The sequence below is a fragment of the Stylophora pistillata genome, chromosome 1 (assembly GCF_964205215.1).
Source record: "Stylophora pistillata chromosome 1, jaStyPist1.2, whole genome shotgun sequence".
NCBI lineage: Eukaryota > Metazoa > Cnidaria > Anthozoa > Scleractinia > Pocilloporidae > Stylophora > Stylophora pistillata.
The window spans coordinates 54,093,235-54,117,448 of NC_142519.1; the positions used below are offsets into that span (position 1 = coordinate 54,093,235).

The 24,214-nt window shown below is 39.7% G+C and overlaps 1 protein-coding gene and 1 pseudogene across 1 annotated transcript; both read left to right on the forward strand.

The window, feature by feature from the left end:
* Positions 1-2,450: 2,450 nt before the first annotated feature.
* LOC111335364 (putative skeletal organic matrix protein 8) lies at positions 2,451-6,498 on the forward strand. The gene is made up of 2 exons (XM_022941247.2): positions 2,451-2,606; positions 5,551-6,498. The coding sequence occupies exons 1-2, from the start codon at positions 2,580-2,582 to the stop codon at positions 6,073-6,075; spliced, it is 552 nt and encodes a 183-aa protein (XP_022796982.2). The 5' UTR covers positions 2,451-2,579; the 3' UTR covers positions 6,076-6,498.
* An 8,056-nt stretch (positions 6,499-14,554) lies between these two features.
* On the forward strand, positions 14,555-15,939 carry LOC111335361 (putative skeletal organic matrix protein 8; annotated as a pseudogene).
* Positions 15,940-24,214: the final 8,275 nt, after the last annotated feature.

Below are 24,214 nucleotides of genomic sequence, written 5' to 3' on the forward strand. Positions count from 1 at the left end.
CTTTGTGTATAGATAGACATTTTCTCCCAAAATTTTTCAGAAGCAGAAGACAACTCGGTCTCAGTCTCACAAGAGAGTAAATGTGAGATAAAACCTATACACTGAAACACAAAAAGATACAGCCTCTTCCGATGATCGATCTACACAAATTCGTCTACTAAACGAGCCGAACTTAGGTTAACTATAAGGGTAGAAACACTATAATATATTCAAAGAAACTACAACGTCTGTCTTTGAAAGAAAATTTGGTGTAACATTTAGTTGACTACTACAATTCTGTGCCGACGCTATCAGCATTGCTGCAAGCGTTATTTTAACATAATCAGCCGCATTTTCACAACTTCCTCGATCACTCATTAACTAAATGTTGCGTAGCGTTTCGTCTGAAATTTAGACACTACTTTCAGTCAGCTTCAAATACTAAGTCAAACAATAGTTAGAAAGTAAATCAGTTCTTGAAAATATCATCTACGTCAGTCTAGTTAACTTATGTTCACAACTTTTATAACACCAAAACAAATTTGCCTTTCAAATTTTTCACCTTCTTGCTGTGTTGAAAGCACATGGATTGAAATGTCGAAATATCCTTTCGTCTCGATGAAAACTCAAGAGGCTCATTTTCACGGCAGTTAAGTTTACAAAACAATCCTCTTGATTCATTCTCATCCACCGCACTATGACCGACCGCCACATTTAAGTGCGAAGTTCAACTCAAAATTTCTTTCAGAAAATGTTAACCCAATCTCCCTTAAACGAAATCAATTACAATAAGTTATTTAGTGCTTCGCAATTATGGCTTAATCTTTAATTCTTGTAAGCTTTTCATTGCTTCCTCGTAATCAGTTGTGAGTTTTATGAAGGAAAACATTGCTTGAACCTCCAATTCTATATTTGGGCAAAAATTGCAGCCTTGTTTCTGATTACTCGGCTAATAAACCTCAGCTCGTTTTTAGGCAATATAAGAGAATTTAGACTCTTCAAGGTCATAAGCGTCTGATATTATATTATTCTTGTAAAAATGCTTCGGACACTGACCCCAGTAAGCTGATATTGAGCTAGCAAATTTGAGAAAAAACAAAAACACTCTTAATTATGAATTCATCTTATTTATAGAACACTCTTTTCCGTCCTGTTTGGGAGCTGACATTCTATTCTTAGCAGCCTATGATTGAGCGTATATAAGGGGAATGCAATTTGCATTCACTCTTCCTCCCCAACGTCTGCGGGTCAGTATTATGGAGTAGTAACAATATTTGTCCAAAACTTCCGGTCTTATTTGTGCTTTTCCTTTCTGCGGTCTCTCTCGATAGTTTTCAGCCACCAATCCAACCCTATTTCCTCCCTACTGCCGTTAAAAATGTCCACATGTATCCCTACTCTCATTGTGGAAGAGTAACCCACACTGGTTGGCATAAGTAATCTCGTAGCAAGCAAAGCTTCGGCTTTTGAGGGTGATATCAAAAAAACAAAAAAAAAAACAAAAAAACTCAGCTGTCTAAGAGCTGCTGTAGTTTCTAGCAGTCCTGGAGATTACCTTTTTTCTTAATTGTAGATATCCTCACTATTTTTTGCCTTTTCACCTCCAACTTCATAAGCAGGCGGCAATATTGTTTTGCAAAATTTGGTTGAACATTCTGTACCACCTATTTTTACTGGCGTACCGTATCTCACAACGAGGTTCATCAGAATACGTGGATCACTTATTTTCACTAGCGTATTGGACCTCGCAACGAAGGCGAACAAAAAATTCAAAACCTGTATGATCCCTCGGAAAAACTAAATGTTTTATTGTTTTTGTGAACTTTTAAAATGTTCTCGCCAACAAGGAGTCATTGCGCTAAAGAGCTTACCCAACTGTACCATATGGAGTGTACATAGTGCAGTTGTTTTTTCTGTTCTGCAAAAAAACCTGTTCAACCGGTCGGCTGTACGTTACGCTTTTCCATCAACTTTGCTTTTATCTCCTTATAATAAATGCGCAGAAAATGAAGCAGTTGAATGATAAATAACTTATCAGATATTCCGGTTTATTGTATTGCTACGTATTTTTAACTAGTCGTTTGTATTTTGACTCACCCTACAGGCTTATCAAAATACGGCACAACTCTAAAAATACTCAGCAATACTATAAACCGAGCCGACTGTTTCCTGTTTGTCAATTATTTTTCAATATTATTTCAAGTCACGTTTCCCAAAGGAATTAACATAGCTGTAGTACCCGCATCATATGAGCCTTTCAAAGATGGTAAAAGCTATTCTGTTAAAGGTACTTACCCAAAACTGTAATAGGTTATTTTCATGAAAAAGTATTATTGAACGGGAATCCTGTAAACAAATATTATACCAGCATAAAAGTACACTTTACGATCCGCCCAATACAACACTCAATCGTATCTATGTCCCGATGATTAATACAAAGGTTGCTATGGTTTTTTACATTTAATATTGAGTTGCACAAACTTGACTTATTTCATCTCGGTATTTTGCTATGCTGGCCAGTTGGCAGTTGAAGCTCCCTATGCACACATCTTCTGGTTTCCTGAGAGTTATTCGCCTAAAATTACCACTGAGTAAGAGCGATGTTTATCTTTCGGCATTACATGAAGGTAGGATTTAATGAAAAATTCCAAAGTATGTGCTTGTTATAACTAGTTGATGGATGAAATCCAGAATTACGTATAACTCAACGCTAATGACCAAACTGTGATATGATAAGAAGCACAACTGTTAAGATAACTGCTTCATAAGATATATCCCTTATAAATGCAAAACTAAAAGCTACACCCAGCGGAAATGAACCAAAAGAAGACTCGGACAAAGTCACATTTAGGCCGTCAGGACGGAAACGCCGAGGAAGACGTCAATCAAAACACGATTCTTTTTTTTTTTTCAGTTAGAATATCTTGAATGGCTAGATATGTCTCCCTTCTCTTGGGGCGCCTCAGCACAGCTTCAACATACAACAGTGTTGAGTTCAAAATGAAAACTTCAATAATTTGTCGAGGGGGCTTCTGTTCTCAGATCACGCAAATTCTGGTGATTAATGTTGTAGGAAGGCTAAGAAACCCAAAAGTTTAAAAACGCACGTGCCGTACCATTCTTTTTTCCGAGAGAGATAAGATATTTTGTTTTGCCGTTGCCGTCATAGTTTGCTTAAGGTCCCTAGTATCTATTTACACTAGGAAGGGCTTTAGCAATACATTCGAAAACTGAGATGAGAATAACTGTTCTAAAGAAAAGTAAGACTCAGTTAAGTCGTTCTAACTGGAAATCTCGCGTTGAAACTCTACATTCCTCGTTGACGAGTCTAATGTTTGGAGTGTCTCTACTTGGGGTCACATTCGAACGGTAACAACCTTGGTTGCAAAATAGACCATTATCTTTGTTATTTTATAAACTTTAAAGTGGTGCGGATTATTTGGCTAATAAAACTAAGAGAAAATCCCAATACGATAGTGTTTCGCGGAAGAAAATTCAAAAAGGAATTTCAGTAAGCAAACATCGACCACATCACAAGTCGCTGTTGTATTGCAGTACCTATCCAATTACGTTCATGCTTTCTTACAAGGTTCACCTGTGCCAACATCACGCGCACGAGTTAAAGTTTGTTAAATGGCAACACAGAACAGGAAGTGTATTACACATTTATAAATAAAACTCTCTGATATCGTCAGCGAGGTAGTGTGTTCAATGCCTAATATGCATTCAAGAGCCTGTTTACGTGCCACCAAGTTTTGTATTACAGCAATATATTGCAATATCTACAGTGAAGTTTGAGCATGGCTGTCTCCAACGTAATATCACCACTTATAGTTCACCGATAAAATTTTCTCCGATTCTTATTGGTTAAATTGATTACGTGACGCGATAGTGTTCAACCGTGGAGAGACACTATCAGCCCACAGTGCCCGTCCGCGGAAAATACCCGGATGAATAGTGCCCGTTCCCAGAAAATACCCAGATGGTAGTACTCATCCGTAAAAAATTTTAAATGGTTTGACGGCCGCGAAGTTAGGCAGATCGGAAATTAAAAACAGTGACTTTTTAATTCTGACAGGTAGAACGTATTATTTAGCTAATGTAAGGTTACCAATTATTGATATTTGTGACAGACTGTACGCATGAATAAATATTTGACTGATCTGCATTTACTGGGTTTTGATTGTTCCGAACTGGCGCGCGGAAGAAAATTTAGGGGTGAACAATATAGACGATAGAGTGTTTATGTCTCGGAACTATCGGTTCCGAGACATAAGCACTCTATCGTGTTTATGTCTCGGAACAAACACGAAGCTTCGCTTCTCGGGCAAATACTTGTTTTAAGAACATCAAATTTCCGCGGGGCAACTATCAACCGATAGTTCCTCGACAGAAACACTCTATTGTTCAAATATTCAGATATGCAAAACCTCGCGACACGTAAAGCAGCCTGCAATTGTCCACCGTTTGTCATTAGACGTTGCATTGCAACGTCAGAGAAGGTTCTGCTTTTCCAACATCTAAACCGCCGATAAGAATGGTGTTGTTACGTACCTAATGGCCTGATGTTAGGAAATTCAGAAGGTGCAGGCGGAGTACCTACTGTTCTCGCGACATTTCTCGCAGTCGAGTGTAACCTTACAGATCGAAAGCAAAGCGGTTTTTATTGGGAGAAAATAGCTCACTTTTCTCCGCAAGGAATACGCTTAGTGCATGAGCACGCTAGCAAGGAGCTAAGATCTCGTTTTCTCGCTGTTAGGGACCTTAAGCAGTCAGGACGGCAACGCCAAGGAAGACTTCGATTAAAAAATTGAATTTCTACTCTAAGCTAGAACTTCAAAAATAGCTGCATGAGCTTACTGTCTCATACGGCGCCACAGCTCAACTTCAGTGTGACGTATAAAAGTAGCGTTGAGTTCCAAATAGAAATTAAAATATTTGCCGTCGCGGTTTCGGCTCGCAGACGACGCAAATTTTGGCGATTACACGTTGTTGTTTTACATGGTACGACTAAGAAATGTACAAAGTTTCAAAATGCACGTGCTGAGCTATTGTTCTCCCCATTAGATCTCTTGTTTATCCACGTCCTCGTTGCCGTTGCCGCCGCCGTCGTGTTTGCTTAAGGTCCCTGTTGATACATTTTGGACTCAAACTTGAATAAATGAGTACACTTTGTCTGTACCAAAATTCGATCACCCAATGTCTTCATTGAAGCTGACAGCTCTCTAACCTTAAAATCTCTATCGCGCTTGTTATCTTAGTTATATTCCGGCCAATTGTGGATTTTTTGTTACGGTGGTATGGAAGGCTAATTTGGGTTAATTTAGCCGTTTTTTGCTCCGTTCTAAAGCATTTGAAGCGGTCTAAGATTTTTACCGAAATACTCTTAATTGATAGAGATTGTACAGACTTCATCGTAGACTCAAAAAATAACATCAGAGTTGTGCTGTGTGGAATTAGCCGTAAAAAGCCATTAGAAACAAAACTTCCTTTACCTATATCTTGTAAAGGCGTAGATGGATATGGGCCCAAGGAGTTACGTCTCAATCTGTTTCTTCTATTTTTCCTCAGGTCTTGCTCCTTATCTGTCAACTGCCCCTACTCACAAAGCAAGACGATGACGAAAAGAAGTGCCCACCGCTCACAATAACTGAGGCAAAGGTCCAGCTAAGGCTACATGGTGGTGGACCTTTGGGTGCATACAACAAGAACTACATGGCCTTTACGTTAGATGAAGTGAGGAGAAATTTTAAAAACCCTGTCACCATGCAGCCAGGAAACTTCTCGGCGTTGTTCGCCTCGGCAAATCTAGTTGATCCATGCAAAGGAACTACATCGGGAAACGGCTGCAAAGAGTGCTTCTTCACAACAGACTTCGGCCAGGGCCATTATCCGCGATACATAGAGGAACGCAGTTGCGAGAGTACAGTCCATGATTGCGACGGGACGGGTAATACAGGATGCAGACAAGCAGTTATGAGGCAGAGATTTTTAAAAGATCCCGCTCAGGAACTGAAGACCTGCGATAAAAAGTTGAATTTGGACGTATACTATTATGACATGAAAATGTGTTGTCAATGCGTGAAGCTAACATGATGGCAAGTGAAAACTTGGCCATGTGACTCTTCCAATCGACCAATCGGATTTCTCGAGTGTGAACTTTCAAATTTTTTTTGGCTGCAATTTTTCAGACCTTTGTACCGTAAAGTAGTGATAAAAATTTAGAGTAATTCCGATAATTGCAACGAAATTAAGCCGCCAGTCTATTGCGTACAACATGTGTATCATTTTCTTAACCAGTCCTCTCACGTCCTAGCAAAGGAAACATACAGGTGGGAAACTAAGCCGAGTTGAGTTTTACGAGTATCACTTTAACGTTGCTAACAATGTATGAAATGCCAACGTTATACAAAATACTATTTGCTCGTTTAAGTTGAGATTACGCCACTAACGACGATTTTTGTTTGGTATGAAAACGGCAAAAATATCCGATAATTATCATTAAATAGTGAAAGGTCATATTTCGCATTAAAAATGCCTCAGTGATTGTAAAGCCTGATTCTCATAGGCCACTGACATATCTAACATAATCCCCGGGGGCAATTGTCGACTCTCGGCGACACAGTCCTAGGGGCAACTGTTGACGCTCGGCGATCTCTTTAACTCGGTACTCAACGTATCTGCGAGCGAAAGATATAAAATTGGCAAAACACGTCAATCGAACTGATACAATATTCCTACCACTCCATCTGTTAATATGGATCGTGTAGTGTTGCTGAAGCGCCAGTTTTCGCTCGTGCTTGAGCTTGTGATAAGGTGCGTAAGAAGAAAGAAGAATGTTAAGACTAGAGCTTGTGGAAAGTACTGCGACTCGTGCTCATGCTCCAATGGCAGACACGACCAGTATCATATTTTGTTCGCAGAATTTCGACTTATGAACAGAATAATTACGTAATTGTGGGGAAATGGAGTAGCTAAATCACTGATTTCTTCGCCGGTCACTGGAGATGATATTCACATAAAAGATATTTTATCACCGAAAACCGCCGGCTTGCTTGCGAAGTTGAACTGAGGCGGCGCTCAATGCCTGGGACCGAGTGTGAGTCGGCTATATTTTTTTGTGAGGACGCCGTAACGTTATCCCAGGCCGTGCGTGTGGTCACATAGCAGGCGTATGAGAACAAAATGCTATCCCAGCACGATTAACTCCCGCTTGATCGAAAATATACGATCTATATATAATGCTATTTACAGCAAAACAAATTTTTAATCGGCTCAAGTTTAAGGCAATTACAATTACCCTAGGAAACAATTTTTTAAAGTGAATAATGAGACAAAGTTATGAAATACCATTGACCTTCATCCGCTTATAACAATGGCCATAGAAGAGACAATTCTCTTCATTCGGCAGATCTTTTGAAACTAACTGAGTGCAGTTTTCTGGCCGCTTCCTAAATGAATCCGGTCCCGATCTTCAATGCATATATCAATAATTTTGACCCATCACCTCCAAGAAGCGATTAGAAACTAACTTCTAATTTCTATTTCTTTACATTTGTTGTAGGGTATTTGAAAGGATTGCTATTTTTAATAATTTCAAAGTCTCGCCTTTTTGCGCCTACGTGTTATTTTGGTAATTTTATAGTTTACTTTGAGTGCGTGCTTGAACTTGACTCAGCTCGCGAATTTCCTTCTTTCCGTGCTAGACATTTTAATCGCTTGTTATGGTGGAGAATAATTAGTTTCATAGGTGGTCATGTTTGGGTTGGTAACACTGACCTTGAGTTTTACCTACACTGAAGATCCTGTTTGTGCGCGTGATTCTCGTGCGCAGCTCGATCATTGGTGTCTAATTAGTTCCTTGGTGCTCGCCAAGTACTTCGGAGCGAGCAACCCAATCTCCCCCTTTGCAAAACAACGAATACACTGCGGAAACTCTCACGGTCAGCTAACCCAAACAGGTCTGCGATTTTCCTACTTAAAGCGTTGGTTCCTCACGCTAGAGCATGATGATGATTATTTGATGCATAGAGCGTTGCTGTAGTAGCTCTCCAGAATATCTGTGCGACATTCCACGCCTGCCAGTCCACCTACCTTGCCAACAACCGTTGCAGATAGTCACCAATGTAAAATCTGCACTCATTGTTCGAAGCACAAGAGGACCAATCGTCCGAAAACAACGGCTTCCAAGGGAAATCGTACAGCCCATGACCCCAAAGTTGAAAGGGAATACAAGTTATCCAAGACAAGTCATTCAAGGAACTGAACTGAACTGAACTCTTATTTTCCTTTCCAATAATGTACTATATGATAACATTAGCTTTCCTTCATTTTTCTAGAATTATAGACAAGGTATCCGCCATTCAGCTGAAGAAAACCAATTCTGCGAAATATTATTTACTCTAAAGATAAGAGGTTACCTTTCTCTGACCCGTAGCCTTTTAGTTCGCGCGTCACGCGAGTACAAAGAAGTATTTATTTTTAACGATCTATTGTTAGCAAGAAGCGTGATCCACTTTAGGCAATTGGTTGACGACCGCTTGATTGGGTTAGGGCTGAATTCACAGGTATTAATTTAGAAAAAAAAAATTTAGTTATTTTATATTGGACAGTCAAGTCTTGCTTGTAATCTTTCCCTTAGCATACGCATCAAGGACGATGCTTAATTTAGCCGGGGAGGAATGTTGTAGAGTATAATAAAGGATTGCCATTTTGAATATTTTTAGGTTTACCTTTTGTTTTGTTAAGTCTCGCCTTTTTGCACCTACGTGTTATTTTGGTAATTTTATAGTTTTGATCTTTTATTTTTAGCGCGTGCTTGACCTTGGTTCAGTCGGCGAATTTCCTTCTTACCGTGCTAGAGCATGATGATGATTATTTGATGCATAGAGTGTTGCTGTAGTAGCTCTCCAGAAGAGAATAAAAGAAGAAAAGTACAGAGTCTTGGCACCTCTTGTTAATTCGTCCAAGCGAGTGGTAAAACCCCCGAACACTTTACCTAGAAAATACGTAGTGAGAATCAAGGATCTTGTCATCAAGAGGGACCAGCTTTGATAAGACACCAAAGTGTCTTATTTCATTTAAAGCAAACCAAGAGAAAATTATGGGTCCCATAGTTTTCTCTTGAAGAAAACCTAAAACCACTACAGGTTAAAATTAGTTATTGAACTTTGCAAGTTAAGGGCAGATTTGGCGAGACTTTAACCTTAGCTGCATCTGCTAAATGCAGATGCTAGGAGAATGTACACACACGAGCCAACATAGTTTTTTAGAAAAGAAAGAAAATTGATTTATTTCTTTTTATTTTAAATATGAAATAAAAGCAAGGCTTGCCGGAGTCACCCTAACATTCTCCAAACTGAAGGCCTGTTATGATAAGTGGGTTGTAAGTCACGTGATCTCATGGATCACGCGCAGAGTGAAACTACTGAATAAACAAGCTGTAGAAAAGTTGAACTCATAACAGCCGTTCCAAATATTTACACTGATTCGAACTAATCACTTGGGACCCTCGTAAACTGGAAAACTTGGAAAATGAGAGTAACTGATCGATCGCTGTTAATAAAACAAATGATCAAATAATGTACCTACCAGTGAACATCTTAATCGATGAAGTTGACTTATGAACACCATTCACAGTTTTCAAGAGAGTAAATGATCTACATTGAAAACGCTGCCAAGTAATGCAGGAAATCATTATTACGTATGATGCACGATCCTCGCAGTAGATAGCGCTATTTAAGCAATAGCGAAAATCAGACCTGAAAAAAGATCAGGCCTGTACGGGATTCGAACCACTGACCTCTGCGATACTAGTGCAGCGCTCTACCAATTGAGCTAACAAGCCAACCGGGAGCAGGCCGTTAAGTTGATTCGTAATAAACCCGTGAAAGTGATAAATCAGATACAATGAAATATATGAAGCTCATATATTTTGAACTGCGGTATTAGATACGTATGATGCACGATCTTCGCAGTAGATAGCGCCATTTAAGCAATAGCGAAAATCATACCTAAAAAAAAATATATATTTTTTTTTTTCAGGTCTGATTTCCGCTATTGCTTAAATATCGCTATCTACTGCGAGGATCATGCATCATACGTATCTAATACCGCAGTTCAAAATATATGAACCTCATATATTTCATTGTACCAAATCATTATTAGTTGTACTTATTTTCATAGAGAGCGCCATTAGTGAAAAACCCCTTGCCACCCAAAATGCAGTCTTTCAAAAGTTGCAGTTTTTATACTCAGCTCGAAAAATCACCTTTTTAAAGAGTTATCTTTGTGGAAAGAAATCGTATATGTTTTTTAGGGATTTTCTGCAGCAGTCGAAACATTGTTTATGATAGCCTCTACAAATGTAATATTACTGGTAAATCACCTTTTTGTTTCTTTTTCTTTAATTTGTTTAAATCATTGTTTAATGCAATCAGGATAGAAGATACCCACTGGGAAGTCCTTAAAAGACATTGTACTGTATAATATTGTATTGCTCGAACTTTGAATATAACTATCGCTTCGAAATTCATTTTCCAACTAACTTTTCCTTTCTGAAAACTGCTGATAGCACAAAAAAAGCATATCTTGAGACACAAAGGCGATATTTCTAAAGAAGAAAACAGGTAGAGGTATTCCTAATCATATTTTGGCAAGCAAAGTTGCTTTACCTAGCGTTCTTACATAACGGCTTAAGAAAGATTCACACCACTTTGAATTCATTCACAATGTCGTTTTCATTGAAAATTTTATACATGCAAGGAAAACGAGTAAATATCTAATTGTAAAACACCGTAATCTTCACTCAAATGTTTTCGAGCATCAGACCTTCGGATTTCCCGAAAAGGAACTATTTAACAAGGTTAGACATAACTTAAGTTTAAATGCAGCAAGCACCTGTGCTACTGCAATCATCTCCAATGTAGAAAAACAAAAGAGTGTGGCGAAAGATTAAAAAAGAGGCTGAATTGTTAGAGTGCAGTGTAGGTGCCCTATTAGGGCACCGGTCTAAAATTACAAGCTAAAAAAACAGTGCTTGCGTTTGTTTTTGAGAACGATAGAAAACGCGACAAATACGTACGAAAAATACTTCTACACATTCAGAATGTATCAACTCATATTTACCTATGGTGAAAGGAAAAAGAAACGGCCTAACTTTTATGGAATTTTCAGTCAAAATCTGCCAATTTCTGCCGCTTTAACCGTCATATTGAAAATAACGCTACCACAATGCAATGCAATCGGAGTGCGCACACCGCCTGATGATTAAGAATTCCCACGCTTGTGTCCTAAATGAATCGTTGAATAAAAACGTACCACTTAAGCCAGTAAAGATACCCCGTGGTCCGTAGATCAGGGGAGCTGTCGGTCCGATGGAACGAAAATACATTCTAAACTCTATCGAATACTATTCCTCTTGTCCCGAAGCGCACGTGCTAAAAGAGATAACTTCTAGTGAGGCTATCAGACTGTTCACAGATATATTCTCGAGATTCGGTTTTCCGGAGGAAATTGCTTCAGATAATGGCAAGCAAATTATAACGCAGAGTTTGAGGCATTCCTCAAGTCTTGTGGGATAAGGCACATTCGCGCTTCCCCGTATTATGCGCGTAGTAACAGCAAAGTAGAACGTTTTCACAGATATCTCAAGAAGAATTTCCGCGCCGCAATCACAAAGGCTAAGTCATGGCAGAGAGAGTTGCCGAAGATTCTCATGTCTTATCGAGCAATTCCTTATCCGATTGGAAGAAATTCGCCTGCCAAAATACTCTTTCACCACGAAATCCATATGAAGGTTCCGCAAATCGAACGTCAGGTCCCGATCAGCAGGTAGAGCAAGCGCACCGTGCAAAATGCGAGAGTTACCAAGCACGACTCAAAGATTATCACGACGCTAGGTGTCACGCAGCCTTGCATGACTTTAAAGTCGGTGACCCTGTCTTCTGCGCAAACGTGAGGCCTAGCAAACTGGATTCTAAGTTCCAATCGGCTAAGCATGTAATCTTCAAGGTGCAGGGGAGAGACACTTTCGGTGTAGTTAATGTAGTTACAGGTGCCACTCTCTCTCTTTCGGAACGCGAAATATCTCAAAGCATGTGCCAATTTCGAGTTCAGAAATTGCCGAGGAACTAAGGAATAGTAACAAAACTTTAGGTTCTAGCGATGATACTTGTAAAAGCAATGAGCCAGCAGGTCATTGTGATGAGCAAGCCCCTCAGAATAGTGAGGGCAATGTTGTTACCACTAGTTCAGAACGAGTAATTAAATCAACAAGGGATAATTAATTTTTTTATTATTACTAATGAAATACCTTCATTGATAAAATAATTTGTGGCCGGGAAGGATGTGGTGCATTTATTACACGTGCACCTATTTTCTAAGGTGAGCACCTCGTACTTTAATTCAGTAAATGTACAGTGATCCTACTGTACTGAAACACCTACATGCTGTAAAATTACTATACGTCAGAAAAATCTTCTACTTCTCTATGTGTAACTTGTTTGTTAATAAAGTTCAGTTAGCCTTTGGCAATGAAGAAGAGACCGTCTCTTTGTGTCTGAATGACGACACTACATATTTAAACAAAGGATGTTTTCCTCCGCAAGCGGCTCAGAGCAGAGCTGAACACCCAAGTTGCAGCCAACTAGTGAAGTTCAACATTTTAGAGCTGTTTTAATGAACTAATGCAACCCAGTTAGCTTAAGTGGAGATGCATGCCACATCTAACAGATAGACTATTCATCTTTTAACGAACGTACGAGAACGCAAACAACTCATTTCTTTTGTGTATAGATGGACATTTTCTCCCAAAAAGTCATCATTCTAACTAAATTTTTCAGAAGCAGGAGACAACTCGGTTTCAGTTACCCAAGAGGGTGAATGCGAGAGAAAACCTATACACTGAAACACAAAATGATAAAGCTTCTTCCGACCATCGATTTACACAAATTCGTGTACTAAACGAGCTGACAACATTAAAACTTTGAACTTAAGTTAACTATAAGGGTAGAAACACTTTATTGGAAGAAAAAACGTCCGTCTTTGAAAGAAAATTTGGTTCACAACCAAAGAGAAGACAAGGCCGAACACTTCTGTCCGGACAGCCTCCCGAACGAAGTAAAAAATCCCAAGTTAAAATGTACCCACGGCCACAAATCCACCGCAGAATTCAAGGGCAAAGGTTGACCTTTCATTTCGATTCTCTAGGCACACAATCTCAGCCCTGCGATCGACGCCAGGCGGCTCTTCGTGTCCTCTAAAACACATCTTCTGGTGTCCTGAGAGTCATTCGCCTAAGATTACCACTGAGTAAGAGCGATGTCTATCTTCCGACATTACATGAAGGTAGGATTTAATGAAGATATCCTAAGTATGTGCTTGTTATAATTAGTTGATGGACAGTGAATCGTTTCAAACAGTTTTTGAGATGAAATCCGGAATCAGATATAATTCAACGCTAATGACCAAACTGCCACATCATAAGAAGGACAAATGTTGAGATAACTGCTTCATACGATATATCTCTTATAAATGCAAAACTAAAAGCCATACCTTAATTACGGAAATGAATCAAAAGAAAACTCTAACAAAGTCACATTTAAGGACCGTGAGTGGTCAGGACGGCAACGCCGAGGAATACGACAATCAAAACACAATTTTTTTTTTCTATTTTTTTTTTTTTACAGTTAGAATTTCGTAAACGACTAGTTGTGTCTCCCGTCTCTTGCGGAACGCCTCTTGCATAACGCAATGGTGAGTTCCAAATGGAAACAAATAATTAGCCCAGTGGGTTTCTGTTCTCAGATCACGCAAATTCTGGTGATTGGTGTAAGTTGCTCTTTTGCATAGGAAGGCTAAGAAATGTACAAAGTTTAAAAACGCACGTGCCGTGTCATTGTTCAATCCGTGAGATCTTTTTTTTTTTTTGCCACGTCCTTGTTGCCGTCGCCGTCGTGGTTTGCTTAAGGTTCCTAGTATCCAAGGGCTTTAGCAATACGTTCGAAAACTGAGACATAAATAACTGTTCTAAAGAAAAAAATGACTCGTTAAGTCGTTCTAACTAAAAATCTCGCGTTGAAACTCTGTATTCCTCGTCCACAAGGGTAATGTCTGGAATTTCTCTAGTAGGCGTCACAATCGAGCGAAAACAACCTTAGTTGCAAAATAGACCACGATTTTAAAGTGATGTAGATTATGTGGCTAATAAAACTAAGAAAAAATCCCAAAACGATAGCCTTTCGCGGAAGAAAATTCAAAAAGGAATTTCAGCAAGCAAATATCGACCACATCACAAGTCGCTGTTGTATTGCAGTACCTATCCAATCATGTTCATGTTTTCTTTCACTTTTATCAATGTCCACCTATGCCATCATCACGTGCACGAGCTAAAGTTTGTTAAATGGCAACACAGAACAAGAAGTGTATTATCCATTTATAAATCAAACTCTCTGCATTTAGCGTGTTCAATGCCTAGTATCCATTCAATTGCAAGAGCCTGTTTCTGTCCCACCAAATCTTAATGTTCGAAGCTTTTTATTGCAATGTATTGCAATATCTCTAGTGAAGTTTTAGCATGGCTGTCTCCTGCGTAATATCACCAGATATTCAGATGGTAGGATCATGTAAGACTTCGCGACACGCAAAGCAGCTTGTAATCGTCCGCCGTTTGTCACTAGAAATTGCAATGCAACGTAAGCGAAGGTTCTGCTTTTCCAGCATCTAAGCTGCCGAAAAGAATGGTGTTGTTACTTACCTAATGGCCTGAAGTTGGAAATTCAGAAGGCGCGGGTGGAATACCATTTGTTCTCGTGACATTACTCGCGGTCGAGTATGACATTACAGATCGAAAACAAAGTAGCTTTCGTTAGTAGAAAATAGCTCGCTTTTCTCCGCAGGGAATACGCTTGGTGCATGAGCAAGTCAGCAAGGAGCGTAGGTCTCGTTTTCTCGTTGTTGATCCAATTTGGACTCGAAATGAATAAATGAGTACACCTTTGTCAGTACCAAAAATAAATTACCTAATGTCTTGATTGAAGCTTAAAGCTCTCTAACCTTAAAATCTCTATCGTGCTTGTTATCTTAGGTATATTCTGGCCAATCGTGGGTTCGTTGCTAAGGTGGTATGAGAGGCTACTTTGGGTTAATTGGCCGTTTTCTATTTTTTTTTTTTTCCATCGTTTTAAAACATTTAAAGCGGTCTAAGATTTTTACTGAAATACCCGAAATTTTACAGATTGTCCAGAATTTATCATAGACTCCGGAAATAATATCAGAGTAGAGCTTTGTGGAATTAGCCGCAAACAGTCCTCAGAAACAAAACTTCTTCTGCCTATGTCTTGTAAGGGCGTCGATGGATATGGGCCCATGGAGTTAGATCTCACTCGGTTTCTTCTATTTTTCCTAAGGTCTTACTCCTTATCTGTCAACTGCCCTTGCTCACAATACAAGACGAGTAGAAAAAGAAGTGCCCACGAATCACAATAACTGAAGCAAAAGTCCATCTAAGCGGTTAAATGGTGGTGGACGTTGGGGTGCATATAACAGAAACTACATGGCCTTTACGTTAGACGAAGTGCGAAGAAACTTTAAAAACCTGGTCACCCTGCAGCCAGGAAACTTCTCAGCGTTGGTCGCCTCGACAACGTCAAAGTATCCGAAAACTAAGCCATTAGGACCATGCAAAAACGAATCGGGAAACTGCGAAGCGTGCCCCTTCACAACAGACTTCGGCCCGGGGTTTTATCCGCGCTACGTAAACCATATCAATCGGAACAGTTCAGTCAAAGTTTGTGGCCCAGAGCGTAGTGGAAAGTGCACAGCAAGATTTTTGACGCAGACTTTCTGTAAGATAACTCTTCGGATCTGACGACCTGCAATAACTTGAAAAATCTGACAGTATATCTTTAGAAAATGAACATATGTTGTCAATGCATGTTGCTCTAACGTGATGGTAAGTGAAAACTTGGGCAAGTGAAAACTTGGTCACGTGACTCTTCCAATCGACCAATCGGGTTTATCGAATGCGAACTTCTCCAATTGTTTTTGACTGCAATTTTTCACAACTTTTTACCGTAAAACAGGTGAGAAAAATTCAGGGTAATTCCGATAGTCGCAGCGAAGTTAATTCACCAGTCTATTGCGTACAAAATGATTAGTTCTACATGTACATCAGTTTCTCAACCAGTCCTCTCACGTCCAAGCAAAGGAAACACACGGGTGGGAACTAAGCCGAGTTGAGTTTAACGAGTATCACTTTAACGTAAAAACAGTGTAAGAAATGCCAACGTTATACAAAGTACTATTTGCTCGTTTGAGTTGAGATTATGCCACTAAGGACGATTTTTGTCTGGTATCTAAACAGCAAAAATATCTGATAATGATCATTAAATGGTGAAACATCATATCTCGCATGAAATGCTTCAGTGATTGTAAAGCCTGATTCTCATATGCTGCAGACATATCTGACATAGCCCCTGAGGGCAATTGTCGACTCCCCGCGACACAGCACCGGGGACAACTGTCGAAGCCCGGCGATCTCTTTACATCGGTCCTCAATGCATGTTTATTAGCTCGCTGACTATGTCTGCGACATGTATTTTTCTTCATTTAGCCACGCTTGAACGGTATCCAGCGCTGTCTTCCGTCACTAATCGCTAGGCCCTGCCTCAAAAGAAAGCGTAATGAGGTGATCTGTTTCAATAGGCCCGCTCGACGAGTAGCATGTAGATTCGCGAGTTGAGATGAAATCATGACATCTACTCCCTGGGTAGTCTTTTCGAAGGACAATTTCATAACTGCCTCTTTATGACCCTCGGACGCTTCATGCTTTATAAACTTCTCCAACGACTTCTTCCAGTTGTTGAAACCACATGTGGTAAAAGCTTCATCTCCATATTTGCTAAAGTTGAGGAGACCTTTTTTATTGGCTTCCCTGCAAGCGTAACGAAAAGCTTTATTACGTGTTGAACACACTGTTATCCATGGTAAGTCGCAATACCACATTCCCTAAAATGTGTGGTCCTTGTTTTTCGCTTTGAAATCCTTTGGTTGAAATGATTTCTCTTGGGGTAAAGCACAACAGACTTCACCGCACGTAAATGGCGGAGTGCTTGATGATTGAGAAACAGATGCTCCGTGATCACTGCTGAAAATTTTGACCTTAGCGTCTTCATGGGAAGCAGCTGGAGCAGCCTCCCTTGGATCTACTACATCACTTTTCTTTGAGTCACTAGTGCATTTCTTCTTGTTCGCTGTGTCCTTAAAAAACGATTCTAGTGTACGCTTCGGGGGCACTTTTAAAGCAAGAAGGCTGAACCACAAGCAGAATGCAAAATGTGCAGGACATATATTTGACGAGCGTCGTAGTGTAGACGTTAAGCATTCATAGTCTGTAACAATGTCTGCAAAAATGTCTGCATTGTTTTGGCTTGTGTGTTTTTGTTACTTCTTTTCTTTACTGCACATTCCTGGTGTAGCATTCTGACATCAAATTATATTCAGACTTATTGGCAAAACGTGTGAATAAGCAGAATTCTTTTATTAGATTTGCGACTGTTCTTTTTTCCGATACAATCTGATCTTTTAGCTTTGCATTTGACCACAGGACGCCCATACAATCTGTTTGTGTAGCCGACTGTGTAACCCATTAAACCCACCCATCCCACCCCAGGGGACGACATTCATCACACAGCAATCTCGTGTCTGGGTAATTAACGTCTCCTACCCTCAACCCTGCAGGAGACAGGACCTCCATTTATTCGTCCCTATCCGAGAAGACTAGAATATCTAACCGTTTGTTGTAGAGCGTTTTCAAGGCTTGATATTTCAAGCATTTTTAGGTTTGCCTTTTGTTTTATTAAGTCTCGCCTTTTCGCCGCTACGTGCTATCTTGATGAATCTGTAGTTTTGATCATTTATTTTAAGTGTGCGCTGGAACTTGGCTCAGTTCTCACGGTGCTAGACATTTTAATCGCTTGTTATGGTTGAGGATAACTAGTTTGCTAGGTGGTCATGTTTGAGTTGGTAAAACTGACCTTGAGTCTTACCCACACTGAACATCCTGTTTTGGAAATTCCCACGGTTAGCTAACCCAAACATGTCTGTGATTTTGTATTTAATACTGGAGCACTCCTTGCTGAAAGTAGTAGAAAATAAGCAGTGGAACGAGAGAGAGAAAATTAGCTGTAGTAGAAGCAGCAGTTTAGGAGAATAAAGAAGAAAATGATAGTCTCGGTACCTCTTGTTAATTCGCCAAGCGAGTGGTAAATCCCCCACAAATTTGGTGGAGGACCCGGGCATCGATCCCGGTACCTCTCGCCTTGAAAACGCTCTACAACACATTTTCTTGGTGTTATAGAAAGGTAGCAAATTCTTCTCAATTATTTTAAGACCTTCAGAGTTGGTCCGGCCGGGGCTCGAACCCTCCACCTCCTGCACAACAGTCCAGCGCACTATTCATTGGGCTAACTTGGCGGCGGTTAGATAACTTTTAGTGAGGCTATTCGAGTGTTTATAGATATATTCTCGAGATCCGGTTTTCCGGAGGGAATCGTCTCGGGTAATGGCAGGCAATTTATAAGCGCAGAGTTCGATGCATTCCTCAAGTCTTGTGGGATAAGGCACATTCGCGCTTACCCGTATTATGCACGTAGTAACGGTAAGGTGGAACGTTTCCACAGGTATCTCAAGAAGAATTTTCGCGCCGCAATCGCAAAGAGAAAGTCATGGCACAGAGAGAGTTGCCGAAGATTCTCATGTCTTACCGCATAACCCCTCATCCGATTGGCAGAAATTCGCCTGCCAAATTACTCTTTCACCACGAAATCCGCATAAAGGTTCCGCACATCGAAACTAGTCCCAATTCGCAAGCGCAGCGTGCGAAATGCAAGAGTTACGAAGCACGACTCAAAGATTATCACGACGCTAGATGTCTCGCAGCCTTGCATGACTTTAAAGTCGGTGACGTTGTCTTCTGCACTAACACGAGGCCTAGCAAACTGGATTCTAAGTTTCAATCAGCTATGCATGTAATCTTCAAGGCGCAGGGGAGAGACACTTTCGGTGTAGTTAATGTAGATACCAGTGTCACTCTGATTCGGAACGCGAAATATCTAAAGCATGTGCCAATTTCAAGTTCAGAAATTGTCGAAGAACTAGGGAATATCTGGAAAGGAGCAGACTGACAACAATTTTTATAAAAAAAAAAACCAAGCATTTGAAATTATAAGACATGTTTCGGTCGTTCAACGACTATCTTCAGTTGAGAGTAGAATTGATTCGAAGCTACATTTGAATTTATAATGTAGTACTAAACAAAAGCTATTGAAACTAACAGAATACCCAAAGGTAACAAAAGAGTGCAGAATATGACGTGTTAATTAGAACGAAAGAGCTAAATTAACGTGATATAATTGCTTGTTCAAAGAAGGTTGCTCCCAGGAAATATGTAGCGCTTCTTTTATCTTGACCTGGAATCTTGTGGTCGCATGGTCTATAACTTTAAAGCATTCAGCAGAGCAGGAATTGCGGCATGCTTGGGATTGTTGAAGATGTTGAAAGATATGTGAGGTCCTTTCTCTGTCTAACTGGAGAATAGCAACGAAGTCTTAGGTTCTAACGATAAAGGTATAACCAGCCCTGATGCTTGTAAAAGCAGTGAGTCAGCAGGTCAAGTAGGGCAAGCCTCGCAGAATAATGGGGGCAATGTTATTACCACTAGGTCAGGACGAGTAGGTAAATCAACAAAGGATAATCAAAATTTTATTTGCTACTAATTATTTACATTTATTGATAAAATAATTTCTCAACGTTGGCTGGAAAGGATGTAGCGTACTGGTTATACGTGCACATATCTCGTGATTATTGACAACAAGTTTGGTATGGATTCTAAGGTGAGCACTTTGTACTTTAATTCAGTAAATGTTACTACTCGCGTTAATCCTACTGCACTGAAATTCCTGCATGCTGTAAAATACCTGCATGCTGTAAAATACCTACATGCTGTAAAATACCTGCATGCTGTAAAATACCTGCATGCTGTAAAATACCTGCATGCTGTAAAATACCTGCATGCTGTAAAATACCTGCATGCTGTAAAATACCTGCATGCTGTAAAATACCTTCATGCTGTAAAATCCTGCATGCTGTAAAATACCTGCATGCTGTAAAATACCTGCATGCTGTAAAATACCTGCATGCTGTAAAATACCTGCATGCTGTAAAATACCTGCATGCTGTAAAATACCTGCATGCTGTAAAATACCTGCATGCTGTAAAATACCTGCATGCTGTAAAATACCTGCATGCTGTAAAATACCTGCATGCTGTAAAATACCTGCATGCTGTAAAATACCTGCATGCTGTAAAATACCTGCATGCTGTAAAATACCTGCATGCTGTAAAATACCTGCATGCTGTAAAATACCTGCATGCTGTAAAATACCTGCATGCTGTAAAATACCTGCATGCTGTAAAATACCTGCATGCTGTAAAATACCTGCATGCTGTAAAATACCTGCATGCTGTAAAATACCTGCATGCTGTAAAATACCTGCATGCTGTAAAATACCTGCATGCTGTAAAATACCTGCATGCTGTAAAATACCTGCATGCTGTAAAATACCTGCATGCTGTAAAATACCTGCATGCTGTAAAATACCTGCATGCTGTAAAATACCTGCATGCTGTAAAATACCTGCATGCTGTAAAATACCTGCATGCTGTAGAATACCTGCATGCTGTAAAATACCTGCATGCTGTAAAATACCTGCATGCTGTAAAATACCTGCATGCTGTAAAATACCTGCATGCTGTAAAATACCTGCATGCTGTAAAATACCTGCATGCTGTAAAATACCTGCATGCTGTAAAATACCTGCATGCTGTAAAATACCTGCATGCTGTAAAATACCTGCATGCTGTAAAATACCTGCATGCTGTAAAATACCTGCATGCTGTAAAATACCTGCATGCTGTAAAATACCTGCATGCTGTAAAATACCTGCATGCTGTAAAATACCTGCATGCTGTAAAATACCTGCATGCTGTAAAATACCTGCATGCTGTAAAATACCTGCATGCTGTAAAATACCTGCATGCTGTAAAATACCTGCATGCTGTAAAATACCTGCATGCTGTAAAATACCTGCATGCTGTAAAATACCTTCATGCTGTAAAATTACTATACGTCAGTAAACTCTTCTACTTCTATATGTGTAACTTGTTTGTTAATAAAGTTCAGTTAGCCTTTGGCAGTGAGGGAGAGACCGTCCCTTTGTGTCTGAATGACGACCAGGCTACATTAAACTACTGCACTGAAATTCCTGCATGCTGTAAAATTACTATACGTCAGTAAACTCTTCTACTTCTCTATGTGTAACTTATTTGTTAATAAAGTTCAGTTAGCCTTTGGCAATGAGGGAGAGACCGTCCCTTTGTGTCTGAATGACGACCAGGCTACATATTCAAACAAAGAATAGTTTACTCCGCAAGCGAGTCAGAGCACAGCAGAACACCTAACTTGCAGCCAACTAGTGAAATTCAACATTTTAGATCTCTTTTAATGAACTACTGCAACCCAGTTAGTCTAAGTGGAGATTGAAACAACATTTTAACAGGTAAACTATTCATTTTTTAGCGAACGTACGAGGACGCAAACAACTCACTTCTTTTGTGAATATATACATACATACATACAAACATACATACATACATACATACATACATACATACATACATACATGCATACAAACATACCTACATACATTAGTTGATCGCTCTCCATGGGGGCTTTTCAGGGCCAATTCCCACCCATCCCACCCCAGGGGAGGACATCCACAACACAGTAATCTCATGCGTGGAAAATTAACGTCTCCTACCCCTAACCCTGCAGGAGACGGGCCCACTATTCGTCCTTATCTGAGAAGTCTAGATTATCTATCCATTTCTTGATTATAGAAAGGTAGCAAATTCTCCTCACTTATTTCAAGACCATAAGTATCGGTCCAGCCGGGGCTCGAACCCTCGACCTCCCGCACACAATCCGGCGCTCTGACCAATTGAGCTAACCCGGAGGCGGTTAAATAGACATTTTCTCCCAAAAAGTCACCATTCTAACCAATTTTACAGAAGTAGGAGACAACTCTGTTTCAGTCTCACAAGAGAGTAAATGCGAGAGAAAACCTATACACCGACACACAAAAAGATACAGCCTCTTCCGATGATTGATTTACACAAATTCGTCTACAAAACGAGCCGACAACATGGCTATGAACTAAAGTTGACTATATGGGGTAGAAATAATTTATTCAAAGAAACAACGTCTGTCTTTGAAAGAAAATTTGGTGTAACATTTAGTTAATGAACTACAATTCTGTGCACACCATAAACTTCGCTGCAAGTGTTATTTTAACGTAATCAGCCGCATTCTCACTTCCTCGCGGATCACTCATCTACTAGATATTGTGTAGCATTTCGTCTGGAATTTGGAAACTACTTTCAGTCAGCTTCAAATATTTAGTCAAACAAAAGTTAGAAAGTAAATCAGTTTAACAAAAGTTAGAAAGTAAATCATTTAACTCTGTCTAGCTAACTTATCACAACTTTTACAAACGGCCAGTGGTAGGTTCGCCGTGCACATCTTTCACCTTCTTGCTTTCTTGAAGGCACATGGATTGAAATGTCGAAATATCCTTTCGTCTCGATGAAAACTTAGAGGCTCATTTTCACGGCAGCTAAGTTTCAAAATCAATCCTCTTGATTCATTTGCATCCACTGCACTATCACTGACCGCCACATTTAAGTGCGAAGTTGAACTCAAATTGTCTTTCAGAAAATGTGAACCCAGTCTCCCCAAAGGGAAATCAGTTATCATAACTCATTTAGTGCTTCCCAATAAAGATTATGGCGTAATATTTCATTCTTGTAACCTTTTCGATGCCTCTTTGTAATTAGTTTTGAGTATTATTTTATGAAAGAAAACACTGCTTGAACCTCTAATTCCACGTTTGGGCAAAATTTGCACCCTCGCTTCTGATTGGCCGGCTAATTAACCTCAGCTCGTTTTTTGGCAATATAAGGGAAGTTAAACGCTTCAAGGTCATAAGCTTTTGATATTATACCATTCTTGTAAGAAGCTAGAAACCTTTTCAACATACCAGCATGCAGTTCAAGTACAATGCTTTGGACCTCAGTAAGCTGATATTGAACTAGCAAATTTGAGGAAATGGTGGATTTAAATTATCAAAGGGAAAACACATACTCCTGCTTGTTAACAGTAAGAGCAAACACGCTTAATTCTGAATTCTCCTTATTTATAGAACACTCTTTTCCGTCCTGATTAGAAAATGAAATAATATTCTAGGCGGCCTATAATTGAGCGTAGATAAGGGGAATCCAATTTGCATTCACTCTTCCTTCCATATGTCTTTGGGTGAGTATTATGGAGTAGTGTTAATATTTGTCCAATACCTCCGGTAACATTTGTGCTTTTCATACGGTCTCTCCCAGTCGACAGTTTTCAGCCACCAATCCAACTCCATTTCCTCCCTGTTGCCGTTGACAGTGTCCACCTGTATCCCGACTCTAATTGCAGACGATTAACCCAGACTGGTTAGCATAAGTAGTCTCGCAGTAAGCAAAGCTTCGGCTTTTGAGTGCAATATCAAAAAAAAAAAAAAAGACTCAGCTGTTTAAGAGCCGCTGTGGTTTCTAGCAGTCCTGGAGATTACCTTTTTTTTCTTAATTATAGATATTTTTTTTGCCTTTTTAACTTCAGCATCATAAGCAAGCGGCAATCACGGTTGTTCTGTCAAATTTGGTTGCACATTCTGCATCACCTATTTTCTCTAGCGTATTGGACCTCGCAACGAGGTTCATCAAAATACGTGTATCACATTTTTTCACTGGCGTATTGGACCTCGCAGCGAATGTGAACAAAACAGTCAAAACCTATATCATCCCTTGGAAAAATTACATGCCTTATTCTTTCGTGAACTTTTAAGATGTTCTCGTCGACAAGGAGTCATTGTGCTAAGGATTTTACCCAACTGCACCATACAAAGAAAAAATAACGCGCGAATCGAGTACAAATATTTAACAATTATTGGACGAGGTTGAGCAAAATATCGTGATTTGTCCATGGCGAGCAGATCAATTTTTTGCCGAAGCCGAAGGCTGAGGCAAATAATTGATCTGCGAGACACTGACAAATCACGATATTTTGCTGTATCCGAGT

What these genes read in the sequence shown, in the direction of transcription:
- LOC111335364 (XM_022941247.2), top strand. Translation starts at nt 2,580, where the DNA reads ATGTTTATCTTTCGGCATTACATGAAG. An exon ending in TCTTTCGGCATTACATGAAG is followed by an intron (nt 2,607 to 5,550) that starts GTAGGATTTAAT and finishes ATTTTTCCTCAG; the next exon opens with GTCTTGCTCCTTATCTGTCA.